At 35.4% G+C, this 17850-nt stretch overlaps 1 protein-coding gene across 1 annotated transcript; it reads right to left on the bottom strand.

The window, feature by feature from the left end:
* Positions 1-8792: 8792 nt before the first annotated feature.
* On the bottom strand, positions 8793-10664 carry LOC18448292 (F-box protein At5g49610). The gene has a single exon (XM_020676064.2). It carries the CDS (start codon positions 10411-10413, stop codon positions 9175-9177), a length of 1239 nt encoding a protein of 412 aa, XP_020531723.1. The 5' UTR covers positions 10414-10664; the 3' UTR covers positions 8793-9174.
* Positions 10665-17850: the final 7186 nt, after the last annotated feature.

Below are 17850 nucleotides of genomic sequence, written 5' to 3'. Positions count from 1 at the left end.
GTTGCAACTTGTCCATCATCTCTTAAGAGACCATGTTCTCGCTACCACTACCGGACTGTTATGGCTATACTGGAGATGTCCTAAGAAACTTTTTGTTGCGACTTGTCTACCATCTCTTAAGAGACCATGTTCTTGCTACCACCACCAGACTGTTAAAACTACTGGAGATGTCGCAAAAAGAAAAGAAAATATCACCTGCCATAAATGGTGGTTAACGCAAATATACACAGAAAAGAGCGACCTTAGAAAATAAATTTATTAAATACATACACAATAAAAAAGAGTAATGTGTAACCAATCCAGAATTCCGAAACAAAGGGAAATAGCCAAACCCAACTGCTCCAAATCGTTTAACTTCATCTGCTTCAAATCATCTTTCATTGCTTGCACCCCCACATTCACACAAACAAAAGAAAAGAATCTGGAAATGAAGTTAAAGTTAGAAGTGTGCAACATGGACGGATTAGGGTGATGGATAACAATGACATTTCGAAAGACCAGTTCACGTGATATTTGAAAAGACTAGTTTGTGTGAGTCATCATTATTATGTCTAAGATAAGAACAGGGATCTTGTTAGAAAATAGTACTGCCGATTCCCTGCTCCCTGTTTTGCAGTAGTTCCATAGATGCTTCGCCTGACTCTGGATTCAAAACAAAATTATGATTGATTACTGGGTTTTTGGCAAGATATTGGATGAGAGAGTGCTCGTAGAAATCAGCTGCATTCTATACAGTTGCTTTTTGGAGCATCATGAAAAGAACTTATGAAGGCAGATGAGCGACTGAAGTGCATGCTCAAGATTGTAAGAGCCTTGGTCTCTAATCCATGAAGCAGAAGTTTAACATTTATATCATTCTTCACAACTAAAAGAAATCAACTATTTTCTTTGTTACAATGTACTTATCAGTAATCTAATTTGAGTTTATCAAACCATAACATAACAAAAAACTAAAGCACTACTTCAATCCCATTATATACAAATGAAAAAAGAACAAGACGGGTAGCATTGCATGATTCTCACTTCATAAACAGATTTCAATTCATATTGGCAACATGCTGGCTTGAGTTATCAAGAGTGATATATCGCTTGATCGACAGACCTCTACAATCAGTATCTACCATTCTATTTCACTCATACACTAGAAATCACGCATATAATGCTCTCCAAGACTTAAAATAGTCCTGCAATAACAACGCAGCAATGAGCGTGAATAACAAAACCCTCAAATACAAAACACAGAAAGATGTAAAAGAAACTCCAATTTCAAATAAAAGAACCTGAAGCAATGAGGTGCAAAGTACCGACAGTTTGTGTCTTCATAATGTACTACAATAACCAATCAATTGCTACAACGATGCACTACTCACATGAGAACTCTAGAACTCTTTCAAAAATAATATAAAATCTTGCACTTACACAAAAACTTGGCAAGTTTGAGCCCGCCGCTCACATAGAATATCTTTTTGCTACAAGAGTGAGGCTTTGGGTTCAATCTTGCTTACTTATCCATGAAAAATTAGAGAGCAAACTTCCATACATATTTAATCACAAAACAAAGATTTCATTTAGAGATGTAAATAACCGAAGCTTATAAACTACCCCAAATGTATTTTTCCATTCTTTCCATCTTGCAGGTGAATAGTGTGGGTTGATACATGAAAAACCTGGTTTGAGCATCTTGAACCATTTTCCGTAGCTCACGAACCATTTTCCCTGGCTCACCACTCTTTATGTTAGAAGTTACCTTCCACCAACCAACTTTCCGACCCGAACCAACATCTGAATGATCGAAAAACTCGTCAATAGCCAAGATGTTCCAAAGTAACGTGTCACCAAACAAGAATTTTGGATATATGTGAAATTCTCCAAACACCACCCCCAATTCCTCCAATTTATGAAACCCCAACTGCCCTAAATCTGTTTTCATTAACGGCACCCACTTCTTCTCTTGAAGTAGAACCCATATCTGTGCCAGTGCTATTTCATCTAGAGTTAACTGTATTAGACAAAGCCAACCATCCCTCTCTTGGATTTCATAATAGCATGAGCTCACGAGCCAAATTGGAGAATGGATTATTTCCCATTTTTCTCTGTCCATGTCAAAACACATTAGATGGTCCATACCCTGCGAGTATAAAGTAGGCAGAGAATATACATAGCATGCAGAACCAACAGAAACTATTGACCATCGACGATCTATAGCATTAGGTGGTTGATTCTTGAAAACCTCCATGCCTCAATTGATGAATCAAAGATCAGCGAGGAAAGTACAGAGGAAAGTATTCTGACATGGGGAAACGCTCTAATTTAATCACCTCACCGTCTAAATGCACGGGTATGGAGAAAAAAGAATATCAAGTCTCACTAAAAATAGTGCATCTTGTAAAAAATTATCTGAACCATCTATTTTCAAGATTTTCAAGTGTTCAAGCAATCGCAAGGTTTTGAACACCACAACGAAGGCCAAATTTAGATGTTGCTCCTTATTTCTACACTATTAGTAAGGCACCTTATACAAACCTCACCCTTCATTAATTCCTCCTAAAGATTTCATTTCAATTGAAATTTGGTGATTCTCTTTCGAATCAATTGGATCCCTTCCTCATTAGAGAGTCTCCTCCATTCTTCCACTCCGTCCCATAAGAAAATATTAATAGGTTTATTTATTCATATCTCGAGATCACAGCACCGTTTGGTTGTAAAATTTGGCAATTTGTACCAAATTTCTAAGGAAAAATGGACCTCATTTGAAGTCAGTCTTGTCCAGTTGTCCACGGATCCGCTTTTTTTCCTTAGGGCATGTTTGGTTCATGGAATATCTCTCTTCGAGAGAGATTTCCTTTGATCAAGCCTTCTTCCCATGTTTGTTTCATAAGAAAGCAGTACCCAAATATTCATCCCGTCGTACAAATTAGCAGCATTTCATGGAAAAGCTGTTGCACACCTTTCAAAGAATGAAGCCGATTTCTCAAAAATCAGCCTCCAGGAGAGATTTCCTGCTAACCAAATGGGCCCTCTGCAATGGGAACTCCCGCAACCTAAGAGGACTTCTACTGTTTCAAAATCGACAACACACATTGCCAAATTTGCTTTGTAACCTCTTTGCCTTTGGTGAAGTCCTTGGTTTCTCTCAAAAACTGAAAAATCTAATGAAAATTTTATATATAAAGAAAAGTAATTGTTTTTGGCTGAAGATTCAGATGAAGCAGCATCAAGTAGGGCTAAGCAGAACCTGCTTCAGTTTGACAACAAATCTCACTGGTTTTGCAGCTAAATCGATGAGAATTTTAGAATTCACAATACTTGACACAATACTCTATGCTGTAGCCACAGATTTGCTGATCTAAATAAGTCATATATTCACCTGATAGTTCAAAGATACAGCTAATCTTTGCGAATGCTCAGAGAAAATACACAAAATGGGCAAATTTGTGCATTGATGCCTCAATGTATACCCAAAAAAAATAAGAAATCAACTAGTTAGTTGTCATTGCATTTCTCCAAAACCCCCATTCTGCATAGGCAATCAAAAAGTTTTCTGACTCTTCAAAATAATAAATGACTCTTCAAATTCCTCAATCACAAAGCATACATCCGGGGTTGAATGGGTAAATTCCTAAAAGGGCTTTTAATTAAAGCCAGCAGCAAAAGCCCATGTAAGTAATAACAAAGAAGATAACAGCTTCCATAACCATCATTCAGTGAGGAAAGAAAAGCCCATGTAAACCCTTATTAACAGAATTACAGAACTAAATCAACTTATTCATCACTTTTCTCATAATTTATAGAAAAATAAATAAAAAATCGAGGCATATCCAAAAGGCAAAAGATAATCCAATAAACCCATTAACTCTAACTTGAGCAAAAGGAGAACAAAAATTACAAAAGAACATAAAACAAAACCCAATAGCACCAAGACACCTGAAGATTTGGATATTCGGGTAATGCTCATTATGGGAATCATTTTCTCCTCCTTTTTCTGGGGCAAGCAACCAATATGTCATGGAGAAACCTGGAGTGAAAATCGGACTGATAAAAGGCAAACAGAATGGATGGGATTTAAAAAACAAAAACCTCTAAACATTTTGATGGACTTGGCGGTGCATCTGCACCATCAAATCTAGGTAGCCAATCATCCCCCCTATCTGATCTTCAATGAGATTAAGTAGTAGCAACGAGCCTTCTCTTGGTTGCTCCCCTTGTCTAACTAGAAGGCAATGCTGATAAAAGGATGGGTCTCCCGTTCTCATCCTTTCCAATACTCTCATAAGTTTTCTCGACACTTATTATTCTGCTGCCTAATCTTGACCTGCATTTCAAGACAATAATACCATCAAACACATCAGTTTTACAAAATAAAACCCATTTGGCATGTAGTTAAATGTCATAATTAATCAAGCACAAGAAAATGCAGACAATAATAAAGAGAATGCAATTTCTCGAGTTCATATCATAGAGATGAGCGAAATAGTCTGTTAATCTAGCAACCACCACCCTCTTCATGCCATCATCAGTAAAGGCCCACCCTACCAAGACTGCTCTCAAAAGTAACATAGTCTAGATACACCCACCTGACCTTACGTGTATATTCTAAAGAACTCCAGTATAGAACCTGAGAGATTGAGATTCATGTCAAGTGTGAACTTCTCCACCTACTGAAGAAAGAAGTGGCCACGAAGTCTTCAATAAATCTGCTGGCCACTCCATCAACATTATGTCAAATAGAGACAGCCACAGCACCTGCAACAACTCATGATCATGACCTAAGTACTAGTACAACGTTTTTGGCAAACCCACATATGAAGCCTTAGAAATGATTGAATGAATCCTCTCAAACGTGCAACAAGATGAACCAATCTTGTAAGGTTGAGCTCCCCACATGGTAGAGCATGTCAATTTAGCCCATTAGAAGAGTAGGTTTTGAGTGGGTAAACCAACGTAGACCCATCTATGAACGAAAAGAGTGATCAAGAGTGATATATCCATTGATTGACATACCTTTACAATCAATATCTACCATTCTATTTCACTCGTACACTACAAATCATGCATATAATGCTCTCCAAGAATTAAAATAGTCCTGCAATAACAATGCAGCAATGAGAGTGAATAACAAAACCCACAAATACAAAACACAGAAAGATGTAAAAGAAATCCCAATTTCAAATAAAAGAAATTGAAGCAATGAAGTGCAAAGTACCGAAAGTTTGTGTCTTCATAATGTACTGCAATAATCAATCAATTACTACAACAATGCACTCTTCACATGAGAATTCCCAAACTAATGTCTAAAATAAATTGTCTTTCAAAAATAATGTAAACTTACATTGCACTTACACAAAAACTGGCCAAGTTTGAGCCCTCGCTCAAATAGAAGATCGTTTTGTTACAAGACTGAGGCTGTGGGTTTAATTTTGCTAACTTATCCATGAAAAATTAGAGACCAAACTTCCATACATATTTAATCACAAAACAAGGATTTCATTAGAGATGTAAATAATCCAATCTTATAGACTACCCCAAATGTATTTTTCCATCCTTTTCCATCTTGCAGGTGAATAGTGTGGTTGATACATGAAAAACCTGGTTTGAGCATCTTGAACCATTTTCAGTTATATGCTACCTTCCATAAAAATACTATTTGTTTTCTAAAAATCATTTTATGAGTTTAAAATAACAATTACTATGGGGCGCATAATACATAAGGCCCCACCATTTGAGACCCATCTTGATATGGGAGTGGGGTACACTATAGTGGGACAACCCCACCATTTATCACCTTCTAAAGGTTGAGGTTTATGTAACAAGCCAACCAAATTGATTTAGAAAGCAAATAGGGAGGTTGTGTAAAAAAGGGCTAATTGATTTAAAAAAGGAATGAGTAGAGATTGTTTAAAAATAAAAGGAAAGAGTTGACATAATTTTTTTACACATAATATTTGATTGGATTAGGTTAAGGAAGCTGAGGGATAAAGGTCTGGCACCTTCCATTAGATCACGATGGTTGATCTATGGGTTGTATGGCTAAGATCTCTCACCCCACAAGTCACTTTTGATCAATAGTCTAGATGGAATCTCATAAGGATGTCAAACCCTAACCCTAGCCTCAATCCTATATAAGCATCTAATGGGGGTCTTCAAAACACAACCTAAGACCTGAGCTCTCTCTTCCTGCCTCAAGGTGGCACGCCACTTTATCTACCTCCACCCTTCTCTTTCTCTCATAGAATCCAAATAAGAAAAGAGGGGCACGCCCCTAGGGTTTTGAGAAGCAAACTAAAGGGAATGCCCCATACAGTGTGAAAAGAAGAAAAGCCCCAATTCTGTGCGATTAAAAGGTTCAGCATTGCTTCTCATTCGCTGAGATTCAAGAATAACCCAGATCCCGTGCTCCATCAAAGGAAGAGACCCGGTGTGGAGTGTACGAAGTTCTTGGGGGTAACCTAAGACAAGGAATTCAATAATTCTAATGGCTCCATATTTCTTGGTACTTCATGCATTGTATTTTTGTTTTTATTGCAAAGAATTGTAATGGATTGTAAGAGAAAATCCTAGATTGCATTAAGGTTTATTTCTATAAATTAAAGTTGTTTTCTTTGACATATTTACTTTCTTTCAACCATAGTTGGAATGTTTATCTAATATATATATAGACTACCATTACAAGCAGTACTACACCTTTGATCATGGAATATCAATTGTTTGTTAAAGCCAGTGAATTGCATGAAAGAAGGACACTCCAAATACGGGGGTAAAAAAGTTTCAACAAATGTTATTGGTGAAAGAAAATATGAACGAAAATTCCCAGTAAATTGATTTGGTCATGAATCTAAGAAATAGTGAGAATTCTTGATCTCTCTCAATTTGAATGACCAGAATTTGAATTGATGTCCTTTCATTAATAGAAACCTTATATAAGGTTTCACCCTTGAAGTAAGGTGCACCTCAAAAATACTAGAGAGTGATCTCATGTTGGGAAACCCTCTAATTTAATCATCTCGACGTCTAGATGTATGGATATGGAAAAAAAAAAAATTAACCTCACTTAAAATAATGCATCTTGTTTCCCATTATTCTCTCGCAATGTGAAAACTTGTTACAAAACACCTTTCGTGTTTGTGTAGACAGTCCGTAGCAATTGGTGATAATACAAACCAACATTCATAGAGTATATAGTGCACTTGAGGCATATTTCTTGGTGTTCTCCATCTCTCAATCAATGAATCAAAGATTAAAAAGGCATTGAAACAATGAGGATTGGTGTCTTTATCAGTGCCAGATTGTACCACTATCTTGAAGTTTGTGTAAAGGGGCAAAACAAAAATCCAGAGCTGTCCAATTGAAACTCTATGGTAGAGGAAAGAATTCTGTCAGGTAAGAGGGTTTTAAATAGCAAATAAAGAAATATCTCTTTGACATACCATTCCATTACGACAGGGCTCAGGACACCAAGTCAAGGTCTTAATGATGAGCCTCTATGTTTGTAAACAAAGGACTGCTAATATTGTGAGTGTCAGCATAGAACATTGTACAATGGAGAAAGATTGAGAGGTAGGTAGAGAAAATTCATCGGCCTTCTCTCTCCCTTTTTGATCATATGGACTTCATTGGCTTGGCAACAGGGACCTTGATAACCATATCATCTCGCCACATGAGAAGAGAAAATTCATCTCCCTTTTATCACTCCAAAAAAATTGGGAAAGCGAAAGATATCTTTTCTAAGAGTTTTGGAAATAATCAGATGCATATTGAACAAGAGAAACAATCTTTCTTCTCCATCAATAAAACCTACAAGTAAAATATTCAAGCTTTATCGAGGTACCTGTCAGAATCCCTCCCTCCCTCCCTACTCCTTGGCTATGGCACCTGTCAGCATGTGAGCACACGCACACGCACACACACACACATACAAAAAGAAAAATGGAAATGAAGTTAAAGTTAGAAGTGTGCACCATGGATGGATTATTTCAATGAAACACAATGATATTTCGATAGACTAGTTCATGTGAAATTTTAATAGACTAGTTTGTGTGAGTCATCATATCTATGGTAAGGACAGGGATCATGTTAGAAAATAGTACTGTCTCTTCCCTGCTCCCAATTTTGCAGTAGTTCCATAGATGCTTCACATGACTATGGATTCAAAACAAAGTTATGATTGACTACTGGCGTTTTGGCAAGAGATTGGATGAGACAAAGTGCTCGTAGAAATCAGCCCAGGAACGCTGCATTCTACAAAGTTGCTTTTTAGAGCATCATGTAAACAACTTATGAAGGGTGGAAGAGTGATTGAAGTGTACGCTCAAGATTACAAGAGCCTTGGTCTCTAATCCATGAAGCAGTTTGAAGTTTAACGTTTACATCATTTTTCACAACTAAAAGAAATGAACTATTTTCTCTGTTAAAATGAACTTGTCAGTTAGCTAATCTGAGTTTATCAAACCATAACATGAGAAACAATTAAAGCACTACTTCATTCCCATTATATACAAATGAAAAAAGAACAAGACAGGTAACATTGCAGGAGTTTCACTTCAGAAACAGATTTCTATTCATATTGGTAACATGACGGCTTGAGTTATCAAGAGTAACATATCCCTTGATTGACAGACCATTACAATCAATATCTACCAGTCTATTACACTCATACACTAGAAATCATGCATATAATGCTTTCAAAGACTCGAAATAGTCTTACAATAACAACGCAGCAATGAGCATGGATAACAAAACACACAAAGATGTAAAAGAAACCCCAATTTCAAATAAAAGAAACTGACGCAATGAAGTGCAAAGTACTGACAGTTCATGTTTTCATAATGTACTGCAAATGTCAATCAATTGCTACAACGATGCAATGCTCACATGAGAATTCCAGAATTAACGTCTAAAATAAACTGTCTTTCGAAAATAATATAAACTTACTTTTGCACTTACACAAAAACTGGCCAAGTTTGAGCCCCTCACTCAAATAGAAGATCTTTTTGTTACAACAGTGAGTTTTGGGTTCAATCCTGCTTACTTATCCATGAAAAAAGAAGCAAAAACATTCCACAGTACCCAATCTAGCCAATTAGAGACCAGACTAGCCAATTAGAGACCAGACTTCATTATTTATTTAATCACAAAACAAAGATTTCATTAGAGATGTAAATAAACCAAACTTATAGACTACCCCAAATGTATTTTTCCATCCTTTTCCTTCTTGCAGGTCAATAGTGTGGGTTGATACATGAAAAACCTGGTTTGAGCATCTTGAACCATTTTCCCTAGCTCACCACTCTTTATGTTATATTGTACCTTCCACCAACCAACTTGCCGCCATGAACCAACATCTGAATGACCATCAATAGCCAAGATGTTCATGTTCAAAAGTAATGTGTCACCAATCAAGAATTCTGGATGTATGCGAAATTCTCCAAACTCCACCCCCAATTCCTCCAATTTATGAAGCCCCAACTGCCCTAAATCTGTTTTCATTAACTGCTGCCACCTCTTATCTTGAAGTAGAACCCATATCTGTGCTTGTGCTACTTCATCTACAGTTAACTGTATTATACAAAGCCGACCATCCCTCTCTTGGATTTCGTAAGAGCATGAGCTAGCGAGCCAAATTGGAGTATGGATTACTTCCCATTCTTCTCTCTCCATGTCAAAACACATTAGATGGTCCATACCCTGCAAGTATAGAGTATACAAAGAATACACATAACATTCAGAACCAACAGAAACTACCGACCATCGACGATCAATATCATTAGGTGGTTGATTTCTTGGACACCTCCATTCCCCAATTGATGAATCAAATATCAGAGAGGCACCAGTCTCTGTACAAGTAATTGCAACTATTTTGAAGTTTTGATTAATGGGGTCAAAGTAAAATCCAAAGGAATTATAACGAACATGAAAATCTAGTTTTGGCAGAGCGACAAATTCTCTTTGGGTTAAAGGGTTCCCAATAAAGAAGAAAGAGCCCTCTGTCTCCGAAACTACGAGACAGCACACAATGCCATTGTGGCAGGCAATCCATCTCAGGCCTTGAAGCTGAAACCCTGTTTTTTTACCGGAACACAAATCCTTAATGTTCTCAGCACTCGCATACAGAATTTCTTGGTCGTTGTAGGGGCCTTGTAGTTGGAGAGAGAAAGATTGGGAGGTAGAAAGAGAGTGATGGGTAATGGCAAAGTAGTGTGAGGATAGCAACTTTTTCCATGATTTCGACACCGCCTTAAATCTGCATACGGACTTCACTGGCAGTGCTGCAAATATATGGATCATCAAATCATCTGGCAAGATAACCATCTTTCTCCTCTCTCTCTCCAATATAAAAGAGAGAAATGCAGAGATTGTTGCTCTAAGAGTTTCCATAAAACAAGCTGCAAGTTTAGAGAGAGAACCCATATGTCTCATTCTCTCTCAAGACAAGCTACAACCGGTAATTCTCCGCAGTGTTAGAAAAAACCAGGTACACTACTGAATATGATGCATTTTGCCACGAGTGCAGTTTGAATAGAGCCGAGCTCTAAACCAAGCCCACCTTCAAATAGCGTCGGGAAAAGTTTATGTAGAGCCGAGGCTCTAAACAATCAAATTTGAGCCTATCTCAAAAGTTTCACTAGGTAGAAGATGTAGTTTTGGTACTCAAATTGATCTTCTAGCCATCAAGTGTATAGACATGAGAAAAAAATGGATTTTAAGTTTTTGAAATAGTGTATTTTGTAACGTATTTTTTTATCATCAATTTTCAAGATTTTCAATTTTTTATAGGTTGTCTATTTGAAGGTAGGCTCTAATTTGATTGTTTAGAGCATAGGCTTTGTACTGATTAGGGTGCGGTTTGTATAGAGCCTAAGCTCTAATTCAACCGCACTCGGAGAAATATGGTTTCCCTTAAATTATATTGATTAGGGTGCGGTTTGTATAGAGCCTAGGCTCTAAACAATCAAATTATAGCCCACCTTTAAATAGTGTTGAGAAAGCTAGTTTCAATACTGAAAATCTTTGTTATAGGCTTAAAATATATTTTCGTCTTTATTTATAAAGTTAAGAGTTTCAAAAATAGTGTAGATCGACAGATCTATGAAAACTTGAAAATCTTGAAAATTGACAGTCTAAAAATGCATTACAAAATATACTATTTCCAAAACTTGAAATCCATTTTTTTCTCATTTTCATGTATCTTGATGTTGAGAGGATCAATTTGAGGATATTTGAGCATCAAAACAACATCTTCTAGTGAAATTTTTTAGGTAGACTCTAATTTGGTTGTCTAGAGCTACATATAAAATTTTCCCAATTATATTTTCATATCTTTAGTTACACAATTAAGAAAATTTGTTTCATGCGGGATGGACCACATTTCTTCAATATGCGATCCAGAGGTATAAAGCATCCATCGATGCAAATTAGTGGTCCGTTTAAAAACAAGTTTAACTAACAATCGAAATATTTTTTTAATATAACTATTATTTCTACTTTTCATTTCTGTTTATTTTTTTTCATATCCATGATCTCCATATGACAGATTATATATTCTCTAAAATTTACGATCAAATTGTATTTAAAAAATATATTTATTGTCAGGCCCGCATTTCTACATTTTGCAAGCTGGCCGCATAAAAACTGTGTCCAAAATTTAAAGCGTTAAAAATAGTATAGATAGAGCAGATCTATGAGAACTTGAAAATTTTGAAAAATAACAATTCAAATATGCATTACAAGATGCATCATTTCCAAACCTTGAAATCCTTTATTTTTCTCATGTCCATGTATCTTGATGTTGAGATGATCAATTTGATAATATTTAAGCATTCAAAACAATCTCAGTGAAAGTCTTGAGGTAGGTTTAAATTTGATCATTTACGCTCTAAACAAATTTTTCCCTTTTGCAACGAGTGTTGCATTTGTTGCCGGTTTAGAAGGCTCAACAGGTGTTGTTTACCTTTGTTGCAGGTTTAAAAGGCTCAATGTGATTGTGGTAATTTATTTTTGCGCGTAATTATATAAAAGGTGTGGTTTGTATAGAGCCTAGTCTTTAAACAATCAAATTAGAATTTATCAACTCAGAGGAGATTAACTGTTTATCCAAATCTCCGTATTCTAATTTAAAACATCTATTAAAAAGATAATGGGAAAATTACATAAATAGCTGTTTTATTTTCTATTATTACAAAAATATCTAGAAGTTTCCATTATTACTCAAATGTCCAATTTTTTAACTTTATAACAATTTTTTTTAAAAAAAAAAAAGGTGAATATATCTATCTTTAGCTTTTTAAAAACCGAAATTTTGGTTTTTGAAAAACTGAATTTCACTATTTGGGGACTCGTCCAAGTTGGCTTCAGCCTATGTACTGATTGTTTATCAATATTATGTATGTTGTACTGATTGTTTATCAATATTATGTATGCTCAAATATTTAAACTTGAGCATGAATTGGTTTTTTGGTTATAGTGCATACCTCTACACATTCATGTTAATGCTTCGAGTCAATCTATTTTTTAAAGAATTTATTTGGGGAAAATCTTAAAATTGGTTGCTTGCCCTTTGTTTTTTATTTGGGGAAGATCTTTGTTTTTGTTTTTTATTTGGGGAAAATCTTAAAATTGGTTGCTTGCCCTTTGGTTTTTATGTGGGGAAAATCTCTGTTTTTTATTTGGGGAAAATCTTAAAATTGATTGTGTTTTTTATTTGGGAAAAAGTTTTTTATTTGGGGAAAATCTTAAAATTGGTTGCTTGTCCTTTGTTTTCTAGTTGTTGCCCCTCCTCTTGTCTGCAGGCTCCTCACCATTGCGGGCTGTAGTGCCCCTTTGTAGAAAAACTTTGTTGGATGATGCTTAGAGCTTCAAAGTTATGAAAATCTCTCAATTTCATTGGGCCTGCAACCTAATGGAAGCATCAAATCTTTAAAACCTTGCATCAATCTTTAAAGCCTCTCGCCATTGATGCAACTGATCACATCAAAAGCTCAATTGGGAAAATGAATTTTTTTTTGGAAAGATGATGGGACTCCTAGACAAATCTTTCTTTCCTTATGTCGTTTCAATTATTTTTGTGGAATAGGCAAAACTTGATACCAAAAATGCCTGTATGCTTTTCACTAATACACAATTTGAGTAATAGTAGTAACAATATTATATATCATATTATATATAAGGAATTAAAGATTTGGACCAATTTTAGAGAAGGACGAAATTGAGTGCACATTTAGAGGGAAAAGTTTCGGTTTTTCAAAAATCAAAATTATTAAAATTTCGGTTTTTCAAAAATTGAAAATTTTTAAATTTTTTATTTTTTGAAAAACTGAAAATGGTTATATTCATTTTTTTTAAAAAAAAAAAAAATTGTTATGAAGTTCGAAAACGGATATATAAGTAAGAACAAAAAGTTTTAGGTAGTTTCGCAATAACGAAAAATAAAATAGATATTTACCTAATTTTTCCGAAGATAATTCATCATGTGGCTAAGTTTTCTCCACTGCAGAACTTAGGTCCTATCATGTCGAGGACGCAACAATTTAGCATCAAGCTATCTCCACCACTATCACCCAGAGCGAATCATGTCGGGTGACATCAAGTCACGACCGTCAACCACTGCCTTGCTCGATCCGGACATGTCGCAACACGGCTGCCACCCCACCATCACCCAAAGCGAATCATGTGAGGGAGGGAGGCAAGCATTCATCTGTTGTAGTGGTTGGGTCATATCACGTCGAGGACGCAGAGCGCAGCATCAAGCCATCTCCACTGTCTTGGTTACGTCACTTGAAAATTGTCAAATAGTTCATCTCTTATGGGTATTTGTCTAGCATATACAACACATTTATAAAAATATGGGTGAGGATTGTATAAGGTGTCAACCTTATACTATTGAACTAAGGTGCACCTCAAAATTATAACGAAAATACAATTTCAGTGCCGCAAAGCCTTACGATAATATGACAATCTATTATTGCCCCCAATTATAAAATTTAGAATTCCATAAATAGTGATGATCAGTCATATCTATACACACTTGAAAATCTTGAAAATGGATAGTCCATATATTATGTTAGACAGATGAATTATTTTTAGGATTAGAAATTCTTTTTTTTCATGTCGATGAATCTTGAAGTCGATATGGTCGATTTGAGGGTTTTCTAGCATAAGAACAACCTCTCTAGTGGGTTTTTTAGGTGCACCTTACTCATATGGTATAAGGTTGACATCGTATATAAAATTTTCCTAAAAATATTAATCAATTAAAATTTGAAAATAGATGGCCTAAATAATGTGTTACATAATGCACTGCTTTTAGAATTTGAATTTTAAAAATATTCATACTATTGTTTGAAAACATAGATTGGTAAGGTAGATTGTCCACCCCATAGATCTGTATCAGGTTGTCGGTTTCGACTGGTCCAAATCAGTGCATCTCAAAAAAATTTAAAAATAAAGATTTAAAAGAGAGGTTTGCTTCCGTTGTGTATGTGTGTGTGTGTGGCGGGTGGGTGAACAAGCTAGGGAGACCAAATTAAGCACTAGATAAGCTAAAATATAAAGGAAAAAAAGAAAAGAAAAAAGAAAAAGTATATAATGAGATCATTTATTTTTGGTACAAGGTGCTCACAATTAATCTTGACCTTTGGATGTGAAATTGGGTGGCCACATTTATTTCATTTATCAAACTCAAAGTTCAAAAGAAATTTTCACGAACTTTGTGACACATCCAAGCTATCAGATTTCACATCAGATGGTTGTAAGTAATCGTGACCTTTCTATATCAAAGGTAAATAATCTCATTGAATACAATCCCAAAACAAAGAAGCACAGTTAAATTCTAGTGGATTTTTTTAAGTGCTTTTGTAGTATATATTTGAGGCCCTTATACGCCTTTATTTTTTTCTTTTTGTAACACATTATCTACATATCTCTTTATTATATGCTAAATATGCACTGGGTTCAAATTTCAAACTCACGAGCTGAAATAGATATCATACAGATTTTTGCGTGAAGGTAATTTTTCGAGTCTCAATTTTCAAAAGGGGCATGCAGAGATCTCGTGCATGCGGGTTTTGAAATGTGATTTTATTTTGTACGTGCACTTCCCTTAAACTTATCAAAATACCGAAATGAGATGAACTATTTATCATTGAATCCATGTTGTTTGATTTAATTTCAAAATACCATAAAAAAACTCACAATATTGGAATGGTATCAAAAGTGTAAAAGGCTGAATATAAATTTCCCTACTTTTATCTCCAGATCTCAAATCTAATTCCTAATTATGAATCATGCAAAGAATATAATTTTGGGTTCATAAATTCTTCCTGCCAAAGAATTTGAAAGAGTAACAAATTCACCCAATGTTGTGATATTCGCTTTGGAGTTCTCTTCGATTTGGAAAATAAAGCTTTTCAGAGCTTTGGTCAATTCGGAAGAAGATTTAGAAATTTTAAGAACATTATATAAATATATAAAAATAATAAAAATAAAAATAAAATCAATAAAAAAAAAAACAATTCTATGCTTCGGCCGAAGGGGCCGAAGCTTCAACTAAAGAGGCCGAATCACACGGACGCTGGCCAAAGCACACCGACGCAAGCCAAAGCACAGAATCCCCTTTTTAAAACAATTTTGTGCTTCGGGCCAAAGAGGTTGAAGCTTCTGTAGAAGAAGCCAAATCAGATGGAAGTTGACCAAAGGGGCCCAAAGCATGCTGAAGCGGAGGCACTAGAGCTTCGCTTCGCATCGGTTTAGGACGACGATCCAAAGACTTCAGCCGAAGCGAAACAAATTTCACAACATTGCTTTCACCTGATACGGTGATTTTCATCTAGTTCACCATTTTCCAAATTTTTCATGGAAAAGGTACAAATAGCAAAAGTTGTTAGATTTAGGGACAGAAAATCCTCGAATCAAACAAAAATCACAAAATCCAACTCTAAATCAGTCCCCGACAGTTTCAAATTAGTCTGAACCGGCTCAATCCGATCGAAATTGCCAAACCTAGGAATTGATTGATTTGTGAAAAGAACACGGTCAGTGTCATCACCTCATGCATCATACATCCATTGTATAAATATGGACGTCAAAAACTTGGTGCTTTCACTATACGAGGATGGAAAAGCATATTAAAAATATATATAAATTTTATTTTTCAAAAAAAATCCATATGTATAATAACCACAATGGTTGAGATTAACAAATCTCAAAATTAACAAATCTCAAAATTTTAGATCCAAAATCCATCTTTAAAAAAGATTTTTAAGGGGCCCGCACATCTACAGATGAGCTGGCTGACCCACCCAACAATAGCCCCATTTTCCCGTGTTTCACCGTTGGAACCCAAAAAAAAAAACCTTTCCTTCATCTAGAATTACTAGCACTGCCTTTTTCGCGTCTTTCAGAAAAAAAAAAAAAAAAAACTCATTGTGATAATTATCGCAAACAATTTTCAACGCCCGAATTTGGGGATTTTCTTTCCATTTGATCAATTACTAGTTCTAAAATTGAATAACCACGAGCAAAACAATCAACTCATTGATAATAATAAACAAAAACAGATTATTTCATAGGCCCAACAGAAAGAAACCTAATCGAATAGAGATTTTCTTTCTTTCAACCATATTTGGAATATATAGGATGCTATTACAAGCAGTACTACACCTTTGATCATGGAATATCGATTGCTTGTTACTTATTAAAGCCAATGAATTGCAGGAAAGTAGGATACTCCAAATATGGGGATTAGAGAGCTTCGAAAGTGTTATTGGTGAAAAATGTGAATGAAAAATCCCGCTATATCGATTTGGTCATGAATCTAAAAATAGTGAGAATTCTTAGATCTCTCTCAATTTGAAGGGCCAAAATTTGAATTGACGTCCTTCCATTAATGGAAAAAGTTATATAACATTTCAACCTTGATGTAAGGTGCACCAAGAAATCCTATAGAGAGGAGTGTGTCCTGATGGTAGAATTTTAAATCCCACTTAAATAATACATCTTGTAACAAATTATCTGAACCATCAATTTTCAAGATTTAAAAGTGTTTAAGATCCTCTTGATCTATACCATTTTTAGAATTTCAAATTTCATAACTAGAAATAAAAATAGATTTTCAAGCAATCAGTTTCCAGCATTACAACTACTTCTCTAGACCAAATTTAGAGGTTACCCCTTATTTCTACAATACAAGTAAGGCACCTCGTACAAACCTCACCCTTCATTAATTCCTTCTGAAGATTTCATTTCAATTGAAATTTAATTATTCTCTTTCAAAGCAATTGGATCCCTTCCTCATTCGAAAATCTCCCCCATTCTTCCAAAGTCCCAGAAGAAAATATCTATAGGTTTATCCATATCTTGACACCGTTTAGGTTGTAAATTTAAACGATTTGTACCGAATTTCTAAAGAAAAATGGACCTCATTTGAAGTCAGTCATGTCCAGTTGCCACTGCTCATTTTTTTAGGGCTCGTTTGGATCATGGAATATCTCTCTCCGCGAGAGATTTCCTTTGATCAAGCTGTCTTCATATGTTTGTTTCGTAAGAAAGCAGTACCAAAATGTAGAAATATTCATTCCGTCAGACAAATTAGCAGCATTTCAAAGAAAGGAGTACCAAAATGCAGATATTCATTCCGTCATACAAATTAGCAGCATTTCAAAGAAAGGAGCTGATTTCTCAAAAATCAGTCTCCAAGAGAGATTTCCTGCGAACCAAATGCACCCTCGCCAATGGGAACTCCTCCCACCAAATAGGAGCTCTACTGTTTCAAAATAGTGGCGAAATGGACAACACACAATGCCAAATTTGCTTTGTAACCTCTTTGCCTTTGGTGAAGTCCTCTGGTTTCTCTCAAAAAAT

This window comes from Amborella trichopoda, chromosome 11 (assembly GCF_054954075.1).
Source record: "Amborella trichopoda isolate Santa Cruz 75 chromosome 11, AtrichopodaSantaCruz75HAP2 v2.0, whole genome shotgun sequence".
NCBI classification, from domain to species: domain Eukaryota; kingdom Viridiplantae; phylum Streptophyta; class Magnoliopsida; order Amborellales; family Amborellaceae; genus Amborella; species Amborella trichopoda.
The sequence above is the reverse complement of the archived record's forward strand: the minus strand, read 5'-3'. Positions and strand labels throughout refer to the sequence as shown.

What these genes read in the sequence shown, in the direction of transcription:
- LOC18448292 (XM_020676064.2), bottom strand. Translation starts at nt 10,413, where the DNA reads ATGAGACATATGGGTTCTCTCTCTAAACTTGCAGCTTGTTTTATGGAA.